The sequence below is a fragment of the Cervus elaphus genome, chromosome 9, assembly GCF_910594005.1.
Source record: "Cervus elaphus chromosome 9, mCerEla1.1, whole genome shotgun sequence".
Lineage (NCBI taxonomy): Eukaryota > Metazoa > Chordata > Mammalia > Artiodactyla > Cervidae > Cervus > Cervus elaphus.
In genome coordinates this window covers 49,190,671-49,213,161 of record NC_057823.1, presented here as the reverse complement: position 1 = coordinate 49,213,161, position 22,491 = coordinate 49,190,671, and the positions used below count along the sequence as shown (strand labels likewise).

The following is a 22,491-nucleotide window of genomic DNA, read 5'->3' as shown; positions in this document are numbered from 1 at the left end:
AATGCTCTTCTGCTTAGGGTGTTCGTTGTGTCTTGATAGTGTGCTTCATGTTACTCTCATCTCCCTTGGATTAGGAACCTTTCTCTGTGCTTCAAAAGCACAGTGGGAAAAAATCTCTGATACGCACTGAATTATTTGTCATGAGGTTGTCTTCTAAGTCCTGCTACAAATACAGAAAAGTGCCCATGTAAAGATAAATAACAATTTGGGCTTTGGCTATCAGCTACCATCAGCTTTTTGGGAGCATTATGTTATAGAGTCTGTCTACAAATAAATAGCATGTTTGGAGCTAGGTTGCTTTATTATGGAGGAAGAAATGACACTGTGGAAATTAACAAAAGCCTAATCAGAGGAGAACAGAGTCTCAAGAAAGCCTCCCTTGTTTAAATTGGGTCCACTGTCCTCCTCTGCAGTAGGTGAGGGCGAGTGGGAATGGTTCCCACTTTGTCCTCTCTCAGAATTTCTCCCCTTCGTGCACTGCTGCCCAATCTGTTGTGCTGATTTGTCTGCAGGAGGCAGCAGAAGGTGCATGGAAGGGCCCTCCCGAGATAAAGACAGAGAGGCCCATGGTGGGGGTCAGGACGAGGGTCCTCCCAGAGCAGCCACGGTGCAGGGAGCCAGGGTGAGCCAAGCGATCCCCGCTACTTCACGGCACTGTGCACCGCTCCTGAGCAGGGCCACGTCAGCACCCAGAGAAGGTTAACTGCTGGAAAACAGAACTGACCCTCATGTCTGCAAGTCGACCTGTGATGGGACCGTGTTGTGACCAGGCTCTGAGAATTACCAAAACATGTGTAGGACGTTCTGTTGTTTGTTCCACTTTGTGGTGATCCAGCAAGGGCACAGGAAACCATAGCATGACCTGAGGGTTCCTACCTGGGTTGAGGAGAATCTGTTGCTCTGGTTGTTGAAGGGAAAAACCACAACGGTTGCAATGAATCTAATAATGCTACCTCCCAAAAAGCCTCATTTGCAGCTAATGATTGAGTAATAGTATCACCAGGGGCTGCTGCAGGGCCAAATAAAGCTTTGATAGCATCCTCACAAATCATTTGGCCGCTACTGTGAGTTCCCAGAAACTGGAAACAAGCAGTGGTTGCCATCTGCGTTGAGAATTTTTTAAATAGCTCTATTTTTATTGTTCTTATAATGAAAAGGGAATGTTTTGCATTTCCCAGAAATTGCTGTATATGCCCTCTTAATACCCAGTGAGGCAAACGGGATAAAAATTGGGACGTTATGATCCACTGAAAAGTCACTCTTTTTGAAAAATGTTCAGTCTATCTGCTCTGGTCTCAGCTCTAATGGCACATGGCTATCCTGATGGGGCCAAAGAGCAGGGCTGCCAAAAGCAAATACTGGCTCACCTTTGTCAAAGGGAGGAAATAAGTTAAGGAGCATAATTTTCTCAACTGTATACTTTATCCCCATAAATGTTACTTAAATGTTTCCTATTGCCAGTTTCTACTGGCCAAGACAGAATCAAATGAACAAATGGCCAAGTAGCACCAAATATTTGTAGGTAAAGGATATTTGGTTGCAGCAACTCAAGTCAACCTGCTGATACAAGCAGAAAAAGGAAGATGCTATATTTGAATCTACAGGTGTCTCGTGGACCAATTGGGCAAAGTGAAGCTGGGCCTCAGAGCGGGTAGGAACATCTTTCTAGACAACTTCATTCTTCCTTAACTGGCTTGTTTTGCTACTTAGTCCACACAGTGGAAGATAACTGCCCAGATTTCTCAAGGCCACACATTAACTCCTCAGTAAGTAAAAAGACTGCCTCTCTTGATCACAGGCTCAAATACACAGATGAGAAAACCCAATGGATCCAGTTTAAGTCTGGGTTTTACCCTTGGTCCAACATCTGTCAAGAGGGATAAGATCAACACAATACACAATGTCCACAAAAGTCCCATCTTGTAACCTGGCCATTAGGGCAAGGCAGTTCCAAGAGAAGGGAGGTGGCAGGGAGAAGCCACTGTGTGGGGACACAATGTGTCAGTGCTCCCACATGCCACAACAAGCAACATGGACCCAAGCCTAACACCACCGAAATCCAGGGAGAAACGCTGAGGAGGGTTAACATATCATCTGGAAACACACAAGGACTTTTTCTTAGACAACATAGGGAATGAGACAGCAACTTTTCTACAATATCTCATGTAATCTTACAGAACAAAGTGACAGACTCTGTTTTGCAGAGGACAATATTGAAGCTCAGAGAGGTTAAGTTGCTGGCCCAAGGCCACCTGGCTAGTAAATGGTAGAAGCAAAATTCAAAATCACGTTGACTCTAAAACCTCATTCAGGCTCCACCCAGTCCAACATGTTGACTCCCATATGAATTCTGCCCAGAGATAAGTCTCCTGGGATTGGAGACAAACATTTGCCCAGAAGCTGGGTATTGTTTTCTGTGCCTGAGACTTCTCAGGGACTTTGGTTTGCCAAGCCCTGATGCAGCCAGTCCTGTGAGAGCTCTGGCCACAGCACAAAGGCCCCAGCATCCCCAAGTCAGAGGGGCCCAGCAGGTACCTGACCCAGCTGCTCCCTCTCCAACACGCAGGCCACCCCCACCCCAGGAGAACCTGTCAGCCCTGAGCTACTCAAAGGCCATATACTGTTCAAGTGCTACCGATGCCATTTTCCTGTTTGCGTTTTCTTTTTGTTTTTGTTTTGTTTTTACAGTTCGTTGCTCATCCTAACTGTCAACAGCAATTGCTTACCATGTGGTATGAAAATCTCTCAGGCTTACGTCAACAGTCTATCGCTGTGAAATTCCTGGCTGTCTTTGGAGTCTCCCTAGGCCTCCCTTTTCTCGCCATAGCCTATTGGATTGCTCCGTGCAGCAAGGTACAGACTGCTTAAGGTGCATGTCTTTGCGGTTATTTCTTCTCTCTACTTAGCATAACCTGAAGTCCATTTTGTCCAAATATGCAGCTGATCATTTCCCACATTTGAAGAAAATAGCCCTGAGATACCCAACGAAAGTAGAAAACCACTTAAGAGGGAAAATGCTAAGGTTTGCTTTTTTAAATCATTTTCTTAAAAGCCAGAAGAGTGATAACATGGAAACTTTTATATGCATGAGACATAATCTTATCAATAACAGAATAGAGGGGGAATAAAGGCACTTTTCCTTTTCTAATTATGCAATGTCCTAAACACACCCTCAAAACCCATAGTAATAATAATTATAATAATGATGACAGGAATTAGTTCCATGGGGAATTTTATAAGCTAATGCAGTCAATAGAAGTGTCATCAATGAATGGATCCTCTTGTCAGATCCACCAAGAGAAAACTCATGCCAGGATGATGAGCCAGAGACTTTGGGTCTGCTAATGAGGCCGCCTAGCCAGGCAGACAATGAACTGACTGCCTTCAAGCAGGAGGGCTATCAGAGAATGGACAGCCAGCGCTTACTGAGTACTTTCTTTTTGCTAAGCCCCATTCATGGAACGCCTCTCACTTCACTCTCTCAATAAGGATGCATACACTTTACAAGCAGATTCAGAAAAGAGAAATGACTACTTGCTGAGAATCAAAGGCTTCTCATACTGGGGCACTGCAGACCCGCCTCAACACCTTCCTGTTTCCCAGCTTCCTTGTCTGGGTTCTGGCCCACATGGGCAGCTAATTAGGTCATGAGAAGGAAAACAGCCAAAGGAAAAAGGAGGAGAGCTGGAAAGGTGCCATGCTAGGTTCTTTGCTTCAGAAAGGGAGCTGTCTGGTTCCTGCCTGTAACCGAAGAAGTGAGACCTGCAGGTGCTAAGCTGCCACACCTCCTGTTCCACCATCCCTACAGCCCTTCTGATTCAAAGCCACAGAAGGCACCAGTGGTCACTCCAGCTTCCGGCAAGAGCGAGTGCCTATAAAGACGAATCATGCAGAAATTCTGAAATATGTTTCGTGGGTTACATGGTCATCAGAGGTTCCAAAGCTGCATTTACTCTGTGATTTATTACATAAAGAATTAAGCTTAAGTAATCAACATTCGGTAGAAATATGACTACAGGGAGATTAGTTCCACGGGGAATCTGGTCAGCTAATGCAGTTAATAAAAGTGTCATCAGTGAATGGATCCTCTTGTCAGCTCCACCAAGAGAAAACTCATGCCAGGAAGATGGGCCCAAGACTTCAGATCTGCTAATGAGGCTGCCTAAAAAGGGGGGGCAATGGAGTGACTGCCTTAGAGTAGGAGGGGTATAGAGAATGTAATCAGGACTCAGACTTCTTCTCCTGTAGAATAGTATTAAAAATAAAAGTCCTCATGCTGAGTATGTGTGGTGTCCAATCCTATATCTATTGAGGATTGTGTTTCTATGCCTGCGCCTCTACCATGGCACAGACTGCTAAATCAGTACTCCCCAAGTGATTCATACGGATGGGCAAACAATCTTTTCTGTCCTTTATCATGAGCTGGAAAAAGCACAGTGAATGAAAAAAGACTAGCCAGATTTAAAACTGGATCAGCGCTGGTCATTGATTTTAGGCACTTGTTTTCATATTGGTATTATCTAGTCTGTACTGCAAGTTAGATCACTGCTTTCATCTAGAGATGGATGGGGACTTTGCCTTTACATTCCCTAAACCCCCAACTAATTCTAGGACATCAGTCATTAAAATTACAGCCAAATACTGCCAACCCTGACTTTTGTCATAAAGCTACACGTGACAGTTTCCAGGGAACTAGGACTAAGCAACACCAGCAAACTGTCTTGCCTCGACCTACTTGGGGAAACATTCAGAAAGAGAAGATCTGCCAGCTGATGACTACATTTTTTACATTTTCAGTAGATCTGAGAAGAATCCTAGTCAATATCATGCAGATGTGATGCAAAAAAAAGGGGGGATGGTGGAAGTGAGAGAAATCCTGGATTTTCTGTGGATCCAGTAACCCAGTAAATTCAAGAGACAGATGTCACTATAGAACACAGGGGTCAGATTTATACTAGTCTTCTGGAATATTTTAGAAGTAATGATTACAGCAAAGTTTGGGCCCATGGCTGGAGCTTCCCCTCCTCTGTTCAGATACTTGTCTGATCAACATTTTGTGTTCCTGAAATGTCCAACAAGACAAAAAACAAAAACAGCACTTGAGATAAACATGAGGTTGCCATTAAGCCACTTGTGGTTTTTTGCACTTTCTGGGCTCCAACTCTGAGCTCAGTGTAGTGGAGGGTGTGTTCATAGCTAAGTGACAAGCATTATTCCACAGCATGAGATAATTTTTGGTGGCAATGCTCATTCCAAGGAAAGATTCCTCATTAGAGAACTTGTCAAACTCACTCTGAGGCAGCCAAAGGACAGATAAAACAGTCAAGATATTTTTAGTCTTTTCTTTCACCATTTAGAAAGAAGTCTTTCCAAGTTTGGCAGAGACATTACATTTCTGAGGATTACAAAGAAGTCACATCTTCTGTGTGAAGAAACCAGCCCTCTCTAAAGGCCCCTGGTCCCCCAGAGGAGCAGCATGGTGGGGACTCTGTTAAGGTGCTGGTGTCTCTCCACCCTTCGGGTCGTGCCTTTATATCAGTCCAGTAATTCTATAGAAAAGCCAGTCATTCTAGCAATTCTATGTGCTAAGAGCTTTACTATACCTCCCTCAAAGAAATTAGACCTTTGATGCTTTTGTAAATGTATTCATAAAACGTCACTGCTAAACCTCATCGATCTGCTAATGTCCATCCATGTCTAGCAAATGTTGAGATCTCTGTTTCCAACTTAATGGTGCATTTACTTCCCAATAGTTGCTGTCCAAATTTAACAACTATCAGGGGCCAAAATTTCTGAGCCTGCCAGAATAACCTCATCATATCTTTCCCATTGAATTCCCAAGGCTGTCCATTATATTTTTACATAAGCTTCTGAGGGCCCCTAAAAAGACAGCTGAGTCAGGAGATGAAACAGGTGAAGAGTGTCAACAGGAGTTGAGCTTACTAATATGGAGACTAGAGAGGGTAACCGAGTCACAGACGCGCACATGCGGTGATAACTGCGGGTCTGGAGCATGGCACTGGTTTGTCAGGGTCAACAAAGAGAACAGTGATTTTTTATCATTTCTCATTGTAATCTCAAAACCTGGGTGAGGTGAAGCAGCTCAGTGAAGGATCGGTGAGTTCTTGTTCACGTGGATGCTCTCAGGTAAATCGCTTCCCAGGGAGCTCTTTATCCTCTAAACAAGGGCTGCCGTGCCAAAGGGCTTTTCTGACTGATCGCACTGTTTTCCATCCTTTGATTTCCCATTCTGATTCATAATTTAGGTTGTGTGTCTGTTAAAATCTGAGAGCTGAAAAAATAACCATCATCCTCAAGGACTCAAATGGTCTCTCTGCAGCAGGTGGATGGGAGAAGTCGGCTTCGGGAGTGCTGAGGAACTGCACAAGTTCTAGTTATACAAGAACAAGAGGGGAAGCTGTCTGCCTCTGTTACCTGTTAACCCTTGTGGTCCAGCTGTCCTTATAAATTAGTCCCCACACTTGGGCAGCGAGAGCTGTAAACAACTTTAGACTCCTACCTGATATCTTTGCACTGTGCAATCTAACAGTTCATAACTCTTGCATATAACTCTAGAAATATTAAAATGTTAATCATTGCCCTAAACCTCCTTAGCCTCATCCCAAACAAAATCATCTAGTGAGAAAGGCATGAGAGACTGCAGCTTTTGAAGGCCCAGCCTTGCCAAAGCTGAAATGTCATCCAGACAGAGGACAGAGAGAGGACAATGCCTCCACAGGTCTTTGTATCCTCCCCATTTGTAGCTACCAGAGAGCTGAAAGTGACGTGACAGTCACTCAGATGTGTCCGACTCTTTGTGACCCCGTTGACTAATACAATCTGCGGAATTCTCCAGGCCAGAATACTGGAGTGACACACAATTAAATAAAAATCCTTACGCAATGTTTAAAGCATTGCCACAGAGGGGAAATCTGTGCCAGGAAATAGAGCATTTTCAGCTCTTCTGTTCCAATAGCTGCGGCCCTCAAATCCAGACAGAGGGGCCATCACATGTCACCCTGCTGGGAGAGGACTTACAAGTGCCAGAGGGCTGACCACCTCATCCTTAGCCAAGTCTGAGCCCTGCAAAATTCTCTTCCCATCTCTCCACCCATTTCCTACCAGGGTTTTGCTTGTTTCTGTCTCCACTAGAAAATCAGCCACTTTGAAGGGAAGACCCAACTCTGACAGCTTGTTTTAGCTCCATCACCTGCAGTGTCCAGCATCAACTTGTGCATAGACAGTTCCCCAAAAGGGCTCGTAGCATAAATACATAAGGGCGCTATAGTCCTTCTGTGAATCCTTGCACACAAGCTTTTCAAGAGTCAGTCGATTTTTTTTGTCTTTTTTTTTTTTTAGAGTCAGTTGATTTTAAGTTTCCCCTTAGGAGAACTGCCTAAGGCTCTCTGGTGTCACATACTGAGTATTTCCTATAGGCCAGTAGCTGTGATGCATTGCACATGTTAAATAATTCATTCCCTACATCAACCCTATGCAATAAGTACTATTTTATCCCCATCTTACAGGTGCATTCCCTGAGACACAAAGGGATTAAGAAACTTGCCAAAAACTATAGAGTTGTGATTGAAATCCAGGGTCTCTGCTGCAGAGACCTGGCCTGAGCCACTGTCCATGTACACATGCGCATCCCAGCATTCCCAATCACCCAGTTACATCGGCAGCATCACAGCCTTCAGTGCTGGATGTAAAGATCTTAGCTGCTGACTACTGACCTTTGAATGAATCTGATTCAGAGCTTTATAGTTAGCAGGGCTTTTCTAGAAGGGAGGAGTCAAAATCACCATGTGATTAACTACTCATTTCTCTTCTTTCCTTAGAAGCCCTACTTTTATAACCCACTATTTATTACTCAGCACCTCTTCAGCCCCCAGGACAAAGAGTTAGAATCATACAGTAATGTGAAAACACAATGATCAGAGACACCGTGCACTGAGTGAACATATACTCCCCACTTCAAAGAAAGAAGGTTCCTGAGCCCTGGGTTAGATATTTTTAAAAAAGAATTTTTGAGGGAGCATTCTGAGTAATCTGCCACAAACTTAGTCAAGGTCATTCAAAAATTTGAGAACCACTCCAGCCTTGTATGTTTCTTTTTGAAAATGCTTGATCCAAAGTCTGCCTCCATTCAGCTTTGCACAGCTTGTACACTAAGCCCTTGCTTGTGGCCACTGGCAGCAGGCAGAGAGTGAGGGTGGCACTTGATGAGAAGGACTGGGGGTTCTGAGTGAGAAGAGATGCTGGCAACATTCTCTGCATGCTCTCCTGCAGTCATGGCCTACCTCATGGCCTTGTGGCTGCGAGGTCCCCATTAAGTGCTTCCGCTTGTGGGCTAAGAGCCCAGTGCCACTAAACACAGAGGGGTGTCGACAAGTAAAAGCAGGTGCCCACCCTGAGGGCTGGAGAATGAAGTTCATTTGGAGCTAATTCAGGAGAACTACTCAGTTATTCTCATATTCATCTGTTTTCCAGAGTAAAAGAATAGCACCCAGAAAGTCTGGGCTGAGCCAGAGACTTAGTGCTTCAAGCTTGGGTTTCCTGATATGTTGTCAGCTCATCAGGGCCAAGTAATGATGCAGCTGCCTGAGCCCATGTTTCAAACTCACCAGGTGTGCTCTTCTAGCAGAGCACACCAAGGCCTAGGTCTTCTGAAGCCCTTCCATCTCTTTCTACACCTAACACTGTTATCTGACCCCTTTAATGACTCCAATACTAAGAGCAGCAGGTATATATTGGTTAACTTTTCTCCTTTCTTTTGGTTCACCTGGTGGTCTTATGAAAGGAGGAAATTTTTCCCAAGCATAATTTGCTTCAAAAAATTGAGACAAATAGGAAATGTCACCAAAAAAAGAAAAAGGAAATCACTGAAATGATTTGATCTCATCTGACCTTTATCAATGTTTACCGGTTAAAAAGATGCTTTCAAGACCAGAAGAAAAATAGGAAAAATGCATGAATTACTAACCTCGCTTTTCCTCCCTGTGGCTTAAATCAAGTGGGACTGAGTTCAGGGTAACCTTCCACAACACTGAAGGGCCTTATCAGGGATTTTCCTTATGGTCTGCAATAAATACAGTAACTCTGACAGGTGCATTTTCTGCCAGAAGACAACTATTGGAAGGAGGGCACAAAGAGAACATTAAATTTCTCAAAGCAGCTCCTGTGGGGAATCCCAGGGCCAGCAAGGGTGCACCTGCATGGCAGATCCTTGCAGTCAGGTACTTGCCTCGATAAGAAGATGGAGCAGTATCCCCATGTCCTCATCCAGGTAGTCACTGGGAGATGTTACTTAGAGCCCAGTGATTAAGGAGTCGGGAAACTTGGCTGGCAACCCTGTTAACAGCTGTGTCTATCTCCGTCTTCTCCACCTTTGTCTGGCATCTCTGGGACCCTGCTGGGACAGGCAGACCTGGTATCCCTTGCCCTCTCAACCCTTCCTCTCCCCACTCTGCAGTCATTCTCCAACTTCCCTCCCCTCTCTCCACGACCCCAGCCAGGACACAGTGACAGGAAACCACGCAGTGACTATGTAAGAATGTCTCCTGTCTACAGCAAAGTATCCCAGCTTGTTGGTTGGGAAATGGAATCCAAAATGCCAACTCAGTCAGATAAAATGCTGAAAAACTCAAAGTAGGTTTTTGACATCACATTCATAAGTCAACATGAAACATGGTTAGATTCCTTTTTTTTCACTGAATTTATATAAGGTATTTTATTTGTCCTTATACTGAATCTCTGCATCCTGAATTTAGTACATCTACCTATGTCTAAAAATTATCTACAATCCCTACCTTGTAAATAACAAGGTTAAACTTTACAGAGAAATGTCATGTGTAGGACGTTTGTGGGCCGCATGGTTTTTAGGTAAACCTCTTTGTCTACTTCTGAAGTTATTCTAGTGCCATATGACAATCTGATAATGCAGTTGATTCCAAACAAGTTCTTTCCAGCACAAGTAGGGATTTCCAATGTTCAGACTTAAAATGCAGTTTTTTAAAATTATTTTTTTAAAAAAACTATCATTTTTAATTTCAACAGATGGGTTCTGTAGCATTAGAATGTTACAGTAATAACTAGCACTGTTAAAGTGGATGATTATCACACTGAAGCATATTGAAAAACATTGTCAAGCTATCCGATTTATAAATGTTATGCTAAATATAGTCAGAGTTAGGGAAGTTTCACCAGGAGAAACCCTATAGTTGATCTTCTGCTGAACCAATACTCTATATGCTGGCTGACATTTCACTATGGGACTCCTGAATGACGCAGACCATGAACATTAACTGGTCACCGACTATAACTGAACATTTGCCCTGGAGAAGGAACTGTGTTCCAGAAAAGGTACCACTCTTTGCTCTTGTCTTATTAGTACCCCTGGCTGAGGGGTCAGATTAGGTGAGGGTGACAGCAGTGACCTGGAAGAGACCCAAGTGGATTCATTCACGAGAGCCAGCAAAGACCCCCTATGCAGCCCCCAAGTTACATCTCAGAGATCCAAGTGGCCTTTGCATGGCAATCCATGGATAAGAAGATGTGACCAATACCTGCTCCCTAACAAGGCATCTTTTGGATCACTTCAGGTTTACATGGAACTGCACAAATTAATCACATTCTCGGCCACAAAGAAAATCTCAGTAAGTTTTAGAGTAGTATAATAGAGGCTATGATCTGAACATACTGAAATAAAATTAGGATTTTTTAAAGCAAGCGGGGAAAGTCCTGTGTGTCTAAAATCTAAATAACCTCTGACTTAAAATGAAATAAAAAGGGCAATTATAAAATATTCATAACTGAGTATCAAGGAAAACACTACAAGTCAAAATGTACAGAACATAGCTAAAGCAGAACCTAATGCAAACTATATGGCTTTAAATAAATTTACCAGGATAGAAGAAATGCTGAAAATAAATCATCTCACCTAAAATCCAAGAAAATAGACCAAAGAGCAACAGAGCATATCCAAAGTGTAATTTAAAAAAAAAAATTCTGAACTCTATTGAAACAGATTTTTTTTTCTAGGTTCAAAAAGCATAAAATTCATATCCACGTGGTTGGGGGTAGCTATGCAGTCAGACTGTAACGTGATGTTACATCAGTGTGTTCCACTCCTTTCTCTTACCACTCCCATTGAATTTTCTGAACAGGAAAAATTAAAATCAGTAGAAAACAAATTCAGTCAAACAGCCTCTCACATAAAAACTATAGAAAATGTCTGGGTTTGGTGAGCAGCTTCTGTCCAAAATGAGGAATTCTCTGGTTCAACTTTCAGCAAAAGCCTTTTAAAGAGAGCCCTGTGCCTGCCTGAAGCTGCCAGATTAACGTGTCTTATATACATTTTGTTTCCAGCTAGGACGAACACTGAGGAGCCCTTTCATGAAATTTGTAGCCCATGCAGTTTCTTTCACAATCTTCTTGGGATTGTTAGTCGTGAACGCATCAGACCGCTTTGAAGGCGTGAAAACCCTGCCCAACGAAACCTTCACAGACTACCCAAAACAGATCTTCAGAGTGAAAACTACACAATTCTCCTGGACAGAAATGCTCATCATGAAGTGGGTCCTGGGTAAGCAAGTCACTGTCTTTTATTCTCTCCTCCTCTAGTTATATTAGGTAGGACCTTATTAAACTCTGACTTCAGAAGCTCTTTTTCTCTTGAATGCACTCTTGGCAGACAAAATGGTGAGGAGATGACCAGCATGGAAACCAAAGTCAACTTCTGTCTGTGCTGGTATAAAAGATGCACAGACCTGTAATATAAATCCCAATTTTGAAAGGACTTGTTTGGGGGGAATTTATTCCATACTTTTTATTATATATGTATTGAAAGTGACTATAAAGTGTCTGTGGGGGTGGGGGAGAACATGTGGGCTTACTCATTTAAATATAGTCTACTGAAAAAAAAAACAAAAAAAAAAAACAAAAATAAATAAATAAATATAGTCTACTAGAAGCCTAGTGGCTCAGATGGTAAAGAATCCACCTGCAATGCAGGAGACCTGGGTTCATTCCCTGAGTCAGAACGATCCCCTAGAGAAAGGAATGGCTACCCATTCCGGTATTCTTGCCTGGAGAATTCCACGGACAGAGGAGCCTGGTGGGTTACAGTCCATGGGGTCCCAAAGAGTCAGACATGACTGAGCAACTAACACTAGTAGCCTTAGGAAAAAAGTATAAGACTGCATAGTTTAAAAGATATTTTTTGTTACCACCGAATACATAGTAAAATACCAATAATATAAAAATCTAAAAAGTTAGGGGACTAACATGTTCTCATTATTTGTGTTAATGAACATAATGAAGCTGTGAAATTCCTCTTTATGGTGATATTTTGTGTTGCCAAGGTCTGCTACTAGAATTGCCAAGGAAATTATTCCCAGGTGTCTCAATGACTAGCCAAGAAAGGGTATCTCCTTTTCCCTAACTTCCAAGAACTATTACTAGTATAAATTAGCAAGATAAAATAAAACAGACAATGGCTAAAACTGTACATGGTCAAATGTGTTACAGATTTTTCTAACACTGAATTGATTGGTAAAAAAAAAAAAAATCAGACTTTGTAAGAAACAATGAAAAACTGCAAAAGTTACAACCAGTGATATTGTATATAACCAAAACTTGATCAATAAATTATAAGATTTACATCAAAAAGATTTGAACTTGATAAGAATGTTTTGAGTAAAACTAAACCAAAAAAAGACAAAAAAATGTATGCAATACCAAGATTTTGTCAATTAATTAAACTGTCCTAATAGTATTTGCCACCACCACTCCCCCGCCCGCCCCTAATTGCCTTTCTTAACAACAATTCAATATAGGCATAGCATTCGTCATGTTTATGTTCACAAACATTGAGTCAAAACGTATTCAGGGTCAAAGTGTCCATACTACCAATCAACAAATTCACAGAAGAAGAAATACTTGAAAAGACAGCCTAACACCTGCCCTGTGCTAATCACACGACTGCACAGTGCCACAGGTTCAACCCTTCTGGCCTAAGAGCACCACAAGAGCTGAACCACTGAAGAAGATCCCACAGACCCCCAAACTGAGACCAACTGGAAGTATGGCCTTTAAGCTGCATCTCTCAATCAGAACAAGGTAATGAGGAGAATGGTTTGACCCAAAGGGCAGAGGCAGGAAAGCATGCCATGCTTCCCAGGAGCTTTTAATCAACTGGCAAGTCTGCAACCAAAGGCTCACTTAGTGGAGTTGCCGGCACTCAGGTTGAAAAGGAACAGTAGAGCCTGTTGTAGAGTGAGTTCTGTGGCCTTCCACAGCTCCGTGTCTATCCCCATTCTCCCTAGTATAACGCCCCCACCTCCAATTTAACTAAGTTAAGCACTTTAACACTAGGTACTTTGCAATGGTCTGAATGTTCGTGTCCCTCCAAATTCATATGTTAAGACCCTAATTCCAATGTGATGGTATTAGAAGTGGGGCCACTGGGAGGTGCTTAGGTCATGAGCGTGGAGCCCTCATGAACAGGATTAGTGTCCTTTAAAAGAGACCCCAGAGCGTGCTCTTACCCTAACTCTTCCACGTGAGGATACAGCAAGCAATCTGCAACCTGAAACATTCTGGCACCACGATCTTGGACTTACAGCCTCCAGAACTGTGAGAAATAAATTTCTGTTCATAAGACACTTAGTCTGCACAACTTTGTTACAGCAACCCAAATTAAGACATCGTCTTCTTAAAAAAAAAAAAAAAAAAAAAAAAAAACTCATATGTTGAGTTAATGAATAAAACAAAGGATTTACAGCACCATTCACTCACTCATCTCATAACCCCACCTGGACAGCAGGTATAAGACTAGTAAGTGCAAGCATATTCCCCCTTAAGTGGGTATCCTATCATATGTTACCATGATTCTCCTACTAGGCCATGACGTCTTCCTGATTCCGTATTTCTCTTCCTGGGTATCAGGGCATTATCACAATAAGAGGGAAGCATCTCTAGCTACAGAGGTCCCAGCTTCCAGCTTCTACCCATCAAAGCAAAGCTGAGTTTTCAAGACTGTTACATCATTAGTATTATGAAGGGGAAGGCTTATTTTTCATTGACCTACTTTCTATTACATTTGAGACAAAAGAAAGATTCTAACTACTTTTTCTTACTAGATTATATTTTTCAAACTTTTATTGTAAATAATTTTAAGTATTGGAAATATCAAAAGAAGATTATAATAAACCCTTTGGGCCAATCTCGCATCTTCAACAATTAGCAAATCAAAGCTAATCTTTGCTTCATCCTACTTCCCTTCTCCCAACTCCGTAAAATTTTGAGCCAAATCCTAGATTTCATAAAATTTCATTTACAAACATATTGTGTGTATACTAAAAGAAAATTTCTCTTTCACTTTTTGCTAATCTTTATGTGCTGCAAGTTCACTGACATTTTTTCTGAATCATCTGTGATTTTGATCTTCAACCAGTGAATTTTTCATTTCAAATATTGTATTTTTCAACCCTTTAAGTTCCACTTGGTTCTCTCTTATAACTTTTATTTCCTTCTTTGTGGTGTTTGTGTTTTCCTTTAAATCCTTGAACATAATGTATGTATTTATAGTAAGAACTGTTATAAAGTCCTAATTTCATCATTTCTATCATTTTTGGGTTACTGACTAAACTTTCTCCGGGCATGGATCATTTTTTCCTATTATCTTGGTGAGTTAGTAATTTCTGATTGAATGATGGACACATCATATGCTATATTGTTTAGCATCTAGATTTTATTGTCTTCAAAGAGATATTTTGTTTTATTCTGACAGGTTGTTAAATTCTTACAGATGAGTTTGGTCCTCTTCAGACTTTCTCAGAGTGGATCTGGAGAAGCTTTACAATAGGATTGATTATCGCTGTACTAGAGACACACATCTGGGGTCACTACTAAATGGCCTCAATAATCAACAAAGGCTCTCAATTCTGACAGGGCAGAGCTCAAACATCTCTCCACTCTGGGTGAACAGTTTCTGAGCCTTAGAAATGATTCTCCTTACAGCTCTCTGGTGGTTGTTTGTATAGTTTTACTCTATGCATTCGTGACTTAATATTAAGGGAACATTCAAAAGGATTTTACTTATGTAATTTACTTATGTAAATTTCTGGACTAGTTTTGTTTGTGTTTGGTTTTAGGTTTTTGGTTCTGCATAGTACCTTTCTCTCTGGAACCCTGCATATAACATCTAACCACTTCAACCTTCCTGAACTCCAATCTCTGTCTCTTCAATTCATTGGGACGGCTGCTATGCTTCTAGGATCCCTCTCTACATCCTGCACATTGAAATGTGCCTCTAATTCAAAAAAAAAAAAAAAGACAGGGCTATCATGTGACTTATCTTTCTTGCTTCTCTTCACTAAGGATCACAGAGCTGTGCTATTTCCAACATCTGAAAATAGTTTCTTTTTTTCCCCAGTTTACTGCTTCACCATGACAGATAATAGAAATCGGGATTCTTTTTCTAAAACAGAGCTACAAACATAAAAGAAAATGCATAATCTATTTTCAAATACCCAGTCAGTATTCAAATTTCTTTGAGAAGATAAATTGAATAAATATCTGCCTAGCTTCCTTTCTCTCCTCCTTCAGGTCTCTGTTCACATTTTATCTTATCAGAGGAGTTGAGCTGGTAAGAGGAAGCTCTCTCACCTGCCCCCTTTGATGAGATGAAATGTGAACAGAGACCTGAAGGAAGAGAGAAAGCGGCCTTTGCAGGCATGTGGGTGAAAAGCATTCCAGAAAGACAGTTCAGTATGTGTTGAAGGCTTAGATTCAGGAGCAAGCTGGCGATGTCTGAGGAACAGCAAAGAAACTAGTGTGGCTGCAGCAGAATCAATAAGGGAGAGATGGCAGAGAAGTCACAAGGACAGGCAGGGCCAATCACACAAGGCCAAGGAGGCCATGGTGCAGAGCTGAGATGACTAAAAATGACTGGATGGTTCTGACCAGAGAAGTGACATCCCACAACTTCATTTTCTAGTGGATTGTAGGCTGCTGGGTAGAGAACAGATGATTCTGGGACAAGAGCAGAAACAGGGAAACCAGTTAGGAGGCCACTGCAGTAATTCAGGTGGAAAATGGCTGATTTTGAGGAGGCAGTAGAGTAGGTTATATTTTGGAGGTAAAATCAATAATAGTAATTGCTACTGGATTGTCTGTGGGATGTAAGAGAAAGAAGGTGGTCAAAGAAAATTCCAAGTGTTTTAGTTCAAGTAAGGTATAATAGATTTCCTCTAAGGCAGGAAGTGCAGCCATGAAATTAAGACTCTTGTTCCTTGGAAGAAAAGCTATGACAAACCAAGACAGCGTATTAAAAAGCAGAGACGTCACTTTGCTGACAAAGGTCTGGCAAGTCAAAGCTATGATTTTTCCAATAGTCATGTAAGGATGTGAGAGTTGGACCATAAAGAAGGCTGAGTGTGGAAGAATTGATGCTTTCAAACTGTGGTGCTGCATAAGACTCTTGAGAGTCCCTAGGACAGCAAGGAGATCAAACCAGTCAATCCTAAAAGAAATCAACCCTAAATATTCATTGGAAGGACTGATGCTGAAGTTGAAGTTCCCATACGTTGGTCACCTGATGCAAAGAGTTGACTGACTGGAAAAGAACCTGATGCTGGGAAAGATTGAGGGCAGGAGGAGAAGAGGGTGACAGAGGATGAGATGGTTGGATGGCATCTCAAGTCAATGGACATGAGTTTGAGTAAACTCTCGGAGATAGTGAAGGAAAGGGAAGCTGGCATGCTGCAGTCCATGGGGTCGCAAAGAGTCGGACACAACTGAGTGACTGAACAACAACTAATGCAGGAAAGACCAGGGAAGGAGCAGTTTGAAGAGAGACATGGAAATCAAGAGTTCAGTTGAGATTATCTATTAGATCTCCAAGTGGAAATGTCAAGTAGCAAACTGGATATACATGCTGAAGTTCAGAGAGGCTGGTGTGGGAAACATTATTTGGGCATGTCAGTCTATTAAAAGTAAATTATATGCAATACCTCAACTGTGAATGTGAACGGATGAAGCGAGAACCAAGCCCTCTGGCACAGTAGCAGTTAAAGGATGGGGAAACAAGAAGAATCTTATCCAGCAAAGGAGACTGAAGTAAGAGTGGTGTCCGAGAAGCCAACCAAGTCACTGTGTCAGGACCCACGGACTGATCACTTATGTAGAATGGTGCCAACAGATCAGGTGACAGGAGGCCTGAGGATTGACCACTGACTTCAGAAGCAAAGTTCCTGAGTAGCGAGAGGGGATGGGACCCAGCAGGCCAGTGGAGGGCTAGCCCTTAGCAGGAGTGCGGAAGCTTCCTCTACTGTACCAGGAGGAAGGTGGCATTGAGGGCAAGAGTAGGTAGCCTGCTAAGTGCAGTGGTAAATGCACTTGCACATGTAAGTTTTCTGTTAGCATTGTTTCCATTTTCTCAATTTTTTCCTCCACAAATCCATTCTAGTTGTTAAGCATTATATTATATACCAGACACTGTGCCAGATAACAGGGAAGCAGCTCTAAAAATAAGACGAATATTATCTTGACTCTAAATACTTCCTGGAGTTCTTTAATTATTCATTATTACTACTGCTACTAACAGCCTCAGAAAGACACTGAGCACGGCGTACACTGCTCTCTCCGGGCGGGCAGACCCTAAGGTCCACCATCTGATCTGACCTCTGCTCAGACTTGGAGAGGCTTGAACTGGCAGCAGGCCCTCACTGAAAAAGGCCTCAAACACTACTCCCAGGCGCTGCCAGGAGAAACACAGAAACACAACACATGGTTCTCTTCCCCCAAGACTCAGGAATGTGGTCCTTTGGACAGACTGGCTATACAAACACCCAAACCATGACTCCCTCTCGACCAGGGCTGGACAGGACTTTAGGACCCTAACAAGTTCAACTGGCTCCCACAGAGATGGAGAGGGGCTGATCACTAACAGCTGAGGGGCCTTGTCCAGGTGTCCCTGCTTCTGCCCTTATCACCCCCGTGCCTCGGCAGATGCTCAGCGCAGGAGCTAGAGATCCACTGAAAACGTCATCAGATTGTGTTCCTTGGCCTCCAGACTCTTTAATGCCATCCCATCTCCCCCAGTGTGAGAGCCACTGTCCCTGTAAAGGACTCAGCCCTCCACCTCTGTGCCCTCATCTCCCACCACCTCCCACCTCTCTTGCTCTCTCTTAGCCCCACCTGCCTCCTTGCTTCAAACTGTTTCTGCCTCAGAACCTTGACTTAGGCTGGTCCCTCTGCCTAAGGGTTTCCCCCAAGGGCAGTGCCATGGCTCACTTCCTCACCTCCTCCGGTCTGTGTTCAAAAGTATCCTTTTCTAAGTGAAGCCTTTTTTTAACTGACCTATTTAAAAATGCAAGGTCCTCCCCCACTCACTGCCCTCCTAGTCCCCTCTTTTCTTTTTCTACATGCTTTCCTTTGTTTCTTACCAGGCTCCTCTGTCCATGGGATTTTCCACACAAGAATACTGGAGTGGACTGGAGTGGGTTGCCATTTCCTTCTCCACGGTATCTTCCTGACCCAGGGATTGAATCTGTGTCTCTTGCATCTCCTGCATTGGCAGGCAGATTTTTTACCACTGTGCCACCTGGAAGCCCCAATTAATATTAGCATTTCTGTAATCAAACAAATTGTAGCTCTTTTCATTTTCTGTTAGCTCTCACTCCATGTGGATATCTGGTATTCCCAATTACCTCTTTCAATGGCCACATAACATGTCAATGATCTATTGCTTCTCCAAATCTCTACTGGGCATGTGGGTTGTTCTTCTTCTGCTGTACAATTCTATGGAAGGGTCAAACCCAATCAGAAATATATTCTTCCTGAACTCCAGGTGCTTTACTTGATTACCAGCAGAGTTTTGAGACACTTCTGGATTATAAATCCTGGAGATTTAAAGTAAGGGCAGAGCAGATGGAAGCCACAAGGAGATTAAGACTACATGCAAAGATAGAAGGAAAACCAGGGCACGGTATCAAGAAAGACATGAGAAGAGCATGACATAGGAAGGAGAGACGAATTTGCTAGTAGACATGTGTGTTCTCTAGAGCTGTAAGATGACCTGCTTTGGGAACGACCAAGTAAACCAGAAATCATAGACCCTCGGCCTGGAGAATCTCCGACATCAGTTTATACCATAGGAACATATCTTTCTTGCCTATCTCATTAGCAGTCATTAGCAGTCACTCTGGGGTAGAGGAAAGAGCTGATAATCCATCATGTGAGTTAGAGACTGTGGCTATACCAGTGCTCACCAGAGGACTATAACATCTGTGGTCTGCAGAAAGCCATGGAGCTTGGAGGGCAGGAAGCCTCTCCACTATGCATGTCCCTTCTCCATCTAGGAAGAGAATTATGTCATGAAGACTCTCTTGAGCCAACTCTTACAGAGAACCCGGCAGTGTTTTCTTAAACAGCCACCCCAGTTGAAAGCCCAATTGATGGAGATGTAAATGTCTAGCAAAGTAGGAAAACACACTTAAGGAGGAGAGGAGGAAAGAGCTTGAGACCGGTTATCAAGAGACCCAGGCCTGACTGTGTCCCCTCCTCCTTGGTGGCTCTGCCTCACTAAATTTCAGCTCTCACGTGTGTAAAATGTGAGGATCAAGTTGCTCCCTCGGCCCACCCACCACAGATTACAAACTCTCTGAGGGCAGTGCTAAGCCTTAGCTGCAGAATCATACATGTAAGTTTGACCAAGAATAAAACTGCCAAAGAAAATGAGCTGTATTTCTCACCTAAGTCATTCCTTTGATGGTTTCTTCATTGATTTAGGTAAGATTTCCAAACAGACTACTTCAACCAAACTGCCAAAATTTCTCCCAGCAAATCAGACCACATTACTGATCCATTTATCACCTTGAGGAGCTATCTGGCTGCTCAGGGTGACTATCTAGATATCGAGCTGCCTCGTCTCCCCCTCAAGGTCTGAAGGAGGGCGTTTCAGGATCTACTGGGCCTTCACTAACCTTCTCTGATGCCAATCTCTAGCCCCTTATCCCTACTAACCCTTAAGCCATACTGAGCCTCCTGCAGTTTCCTAGAATAGCCTGTTCTCCGTCATGGCCACAGCCTTTCAGCCCCTGCTCCTTCCCCCAGCTAACTCCTCATGTCAGGAGTCACCTACTTCAGTCAGTCAGAAGTATGTTATTACAGGCACTGTGCTGGGTCTCATGACTATAATACTGACTGCTCCTATCCCTGTGTGTCCACACACAGTCTCCTGGACATCCTTATTACAGCATCTGTCACCTTGTAGCACTACTGTTTGTAGACACACCTGTCTCCAGCACTAGACCGTGTTTGGGGGGAAGGGACAGCATCTTCTTGGCTGCTGTACCCCTAGAATGGTCCCTGGCACAAAGTCGGAGCTCAACACTGTCCATTAAGTGGTGAATGAGTTCCTGAACAGTGACAGTAAGTCTGCGCCTAGTAGAGAGCATGCGGGGGGCTGGGGAGGCGGGCGACAGTGCAGTGGAAAGAGGGTCCTGAACTCCCTGAGACTCTGGATAATTCACTTGTCATCTTTGTACATGAGTCTGTCCATCTGTAAAGTGGAGATAATTAGAGGAGGCACCTACCAGGCTGTAAGGAAGTTTTAGAGTTGGAAAAGGGCCTAGCACAGGGCCTGGCACCTAGAGGGTGCTTAACAATGATTAGCTACTAAAAGTCAGGGGAGAAGATGAGCTTTGTTAGAAAATTTTTGAATCTATTAATATCATCTCCTTGCCTGGAAAACAAGTGAACCTTAAATGAGCCTGAGACCCAGATCTGTTGCAAAGGACCTGCCATTGAGCTGGAGTTTGGATGTTAGGGCTTGAAGGTTGAGGGCTTCTTGGCATATTCTCCCACCTGTGAGTTAACAGAATGCCTGAGCCCCGACTCAATAGTCAGAAGGTAACCTAGAAGAACAGACAAGCCTCCCAGGAGGTGGTCTGGGAGTCCGGGGACAGTGTAGAGAAACCCTATGTAGAGGAAGGGGCTATGGGCATTTAAGGAGTTCACACAGTTAAGCCTCACAGGAATCTGAAGGGGGATTCCCTTCTGAAAAGCATCTGAGGCAGGGATCAGGGTGAACAGCCTTTTGAACTGTCAAGCCCCATCTCAGCAGCCTGCAGGCCTTACTTAGAACCTGCCTGAATGAAAAGCTACTCATTTCCCTCAAGGCTTCCCAGCATGTCCCAATCTGTTCCCCTGCCAGTCATCCCCATTAATTACCAGTGACCTTGCTCTCTGGGCTCCAGACATCCCTGAGTGAAGGGGTTGCCTGAAGGAGGCTCTAGTGCCCAACAGCCTTACCCTCTAAGCCCCTGGGCTCCATATACTCACCGGATTGACATGCTAGGGGCAGGAGTCCAGGGGGCTCAGCTTGGATATAAAATTCTGAACTACCCTCGTACCTTGGAAGCAGGAAACCTGATTTCAATCACTAAAGTACTTAATTTCACACATTTCTTTTTTCGTTAAGCATTCCTGTTGCTCAAACCCTTGGGCCCATGCTACTCTTACTCATGGCCTTGGAATAATTTAAATTAGTCTGGGTAAGTTAACATGTAAATCTGGGAAGACTGACGTGGGCGCTGGACCATGGAGGAAATGATTTGCAATCCCCAATGAGGTGCCTCTATGTTGGTCAGAAAAGTCAGTTTACTGTAAATAATTTGCATTTCAGATTTACAGAACTTTTAGTGCTGGAAATTACATCAAAATTTCAAGAAAATCAAGGAACTTATCCAAGGTCACACACCCAATAAGTGACCAAGGTAGAATTGAACCAAGGGCTTCCTGAATTAAGGTAATTGATAGCCTGTAATTCTCCTAGTGCTCAGCTAAAAGCAGTCCACCAAGACATCAGGAATTTTAATTATCAGGGGGAGGGGGCAGGTGCATAGAGGAAAGCAACAAACATTATTTTTTCCAGCCTGTAATGGTTTTTCCCGTAACACACTTTAAAAACCTATTTGAACAGGCACAGATGAAAGTACATTTCAGTGTTAGAGAAATTTTACTTCACTGAATTACCACAAAAATTTTCAAAGTGTAAGCTTTGGAAGTATGGCTTTGTGAAGATAAAAACCAGGGAACAACAAGGTGTGTGTGGTGGTGGGAGTCTTGTAAAAAGATTTTCAATGTTGTGGGACATTTCCTTTTGCAGAGATTCCAATTTGATACAAATATGCAGCTCTTAGAATCTGTTTCATTAAACAAAGCCACAACTTTTCTAAACAGCTGTGGGAGAGGCAGGAGGAATGGGAGAAGAGAGGTCATCCATATTTGATGCTCAGGAGCCACGAGGGTGCCAAGAGGCTGGCGGTGTTAACCTTTAGGGAACATGTGGTCAGTGAGCTGGAACTGTCTCACTAACCAACCAGTTAGTGATTCTTTTTACCACATTAACCTCCTAAGTAAGCAGGTGAAGTGTAACATGATATAGAATGGGCTAGTTCTGCATCAAATCTTTCCTATGTCTGA

The 22,491-nt window shown here is 43.0% G+C and overlaps 1 protein-coding gene across 5 annotated transcripts in view; it reads left to right on the top strand.

Moving 5' to 3' along the window:
• The window catches only part of TRPC7 (transient receptor potential cation channel subfamily C member 7), a 139,932-nt gene that overhangs the window by 74,288 nt on the left and 43,153 nt on the right, over positions 1–22,491 (top strand). For 3 of the 5 annotated variants that reach the window (XM_043914008.1, XM_043914005.1, XM_043914006.1), the window contains 2 exons: positions 2,689–2,853; positions 11,368–11,584. In XM_043914008.1, coding sequence (XP_043769943.1) covers positions 2,689–2,853; positions 11,368–11,584 — 382 coding nt within the window. The remainder of the gene's footprint in view (positions 1–2,688; positions 2,854–11,367; positions 11,585–22,491) is intronic. The other 2 variants (XM_043914009.1, XM_043914007.1) reach the window with 1 other exon arrangement.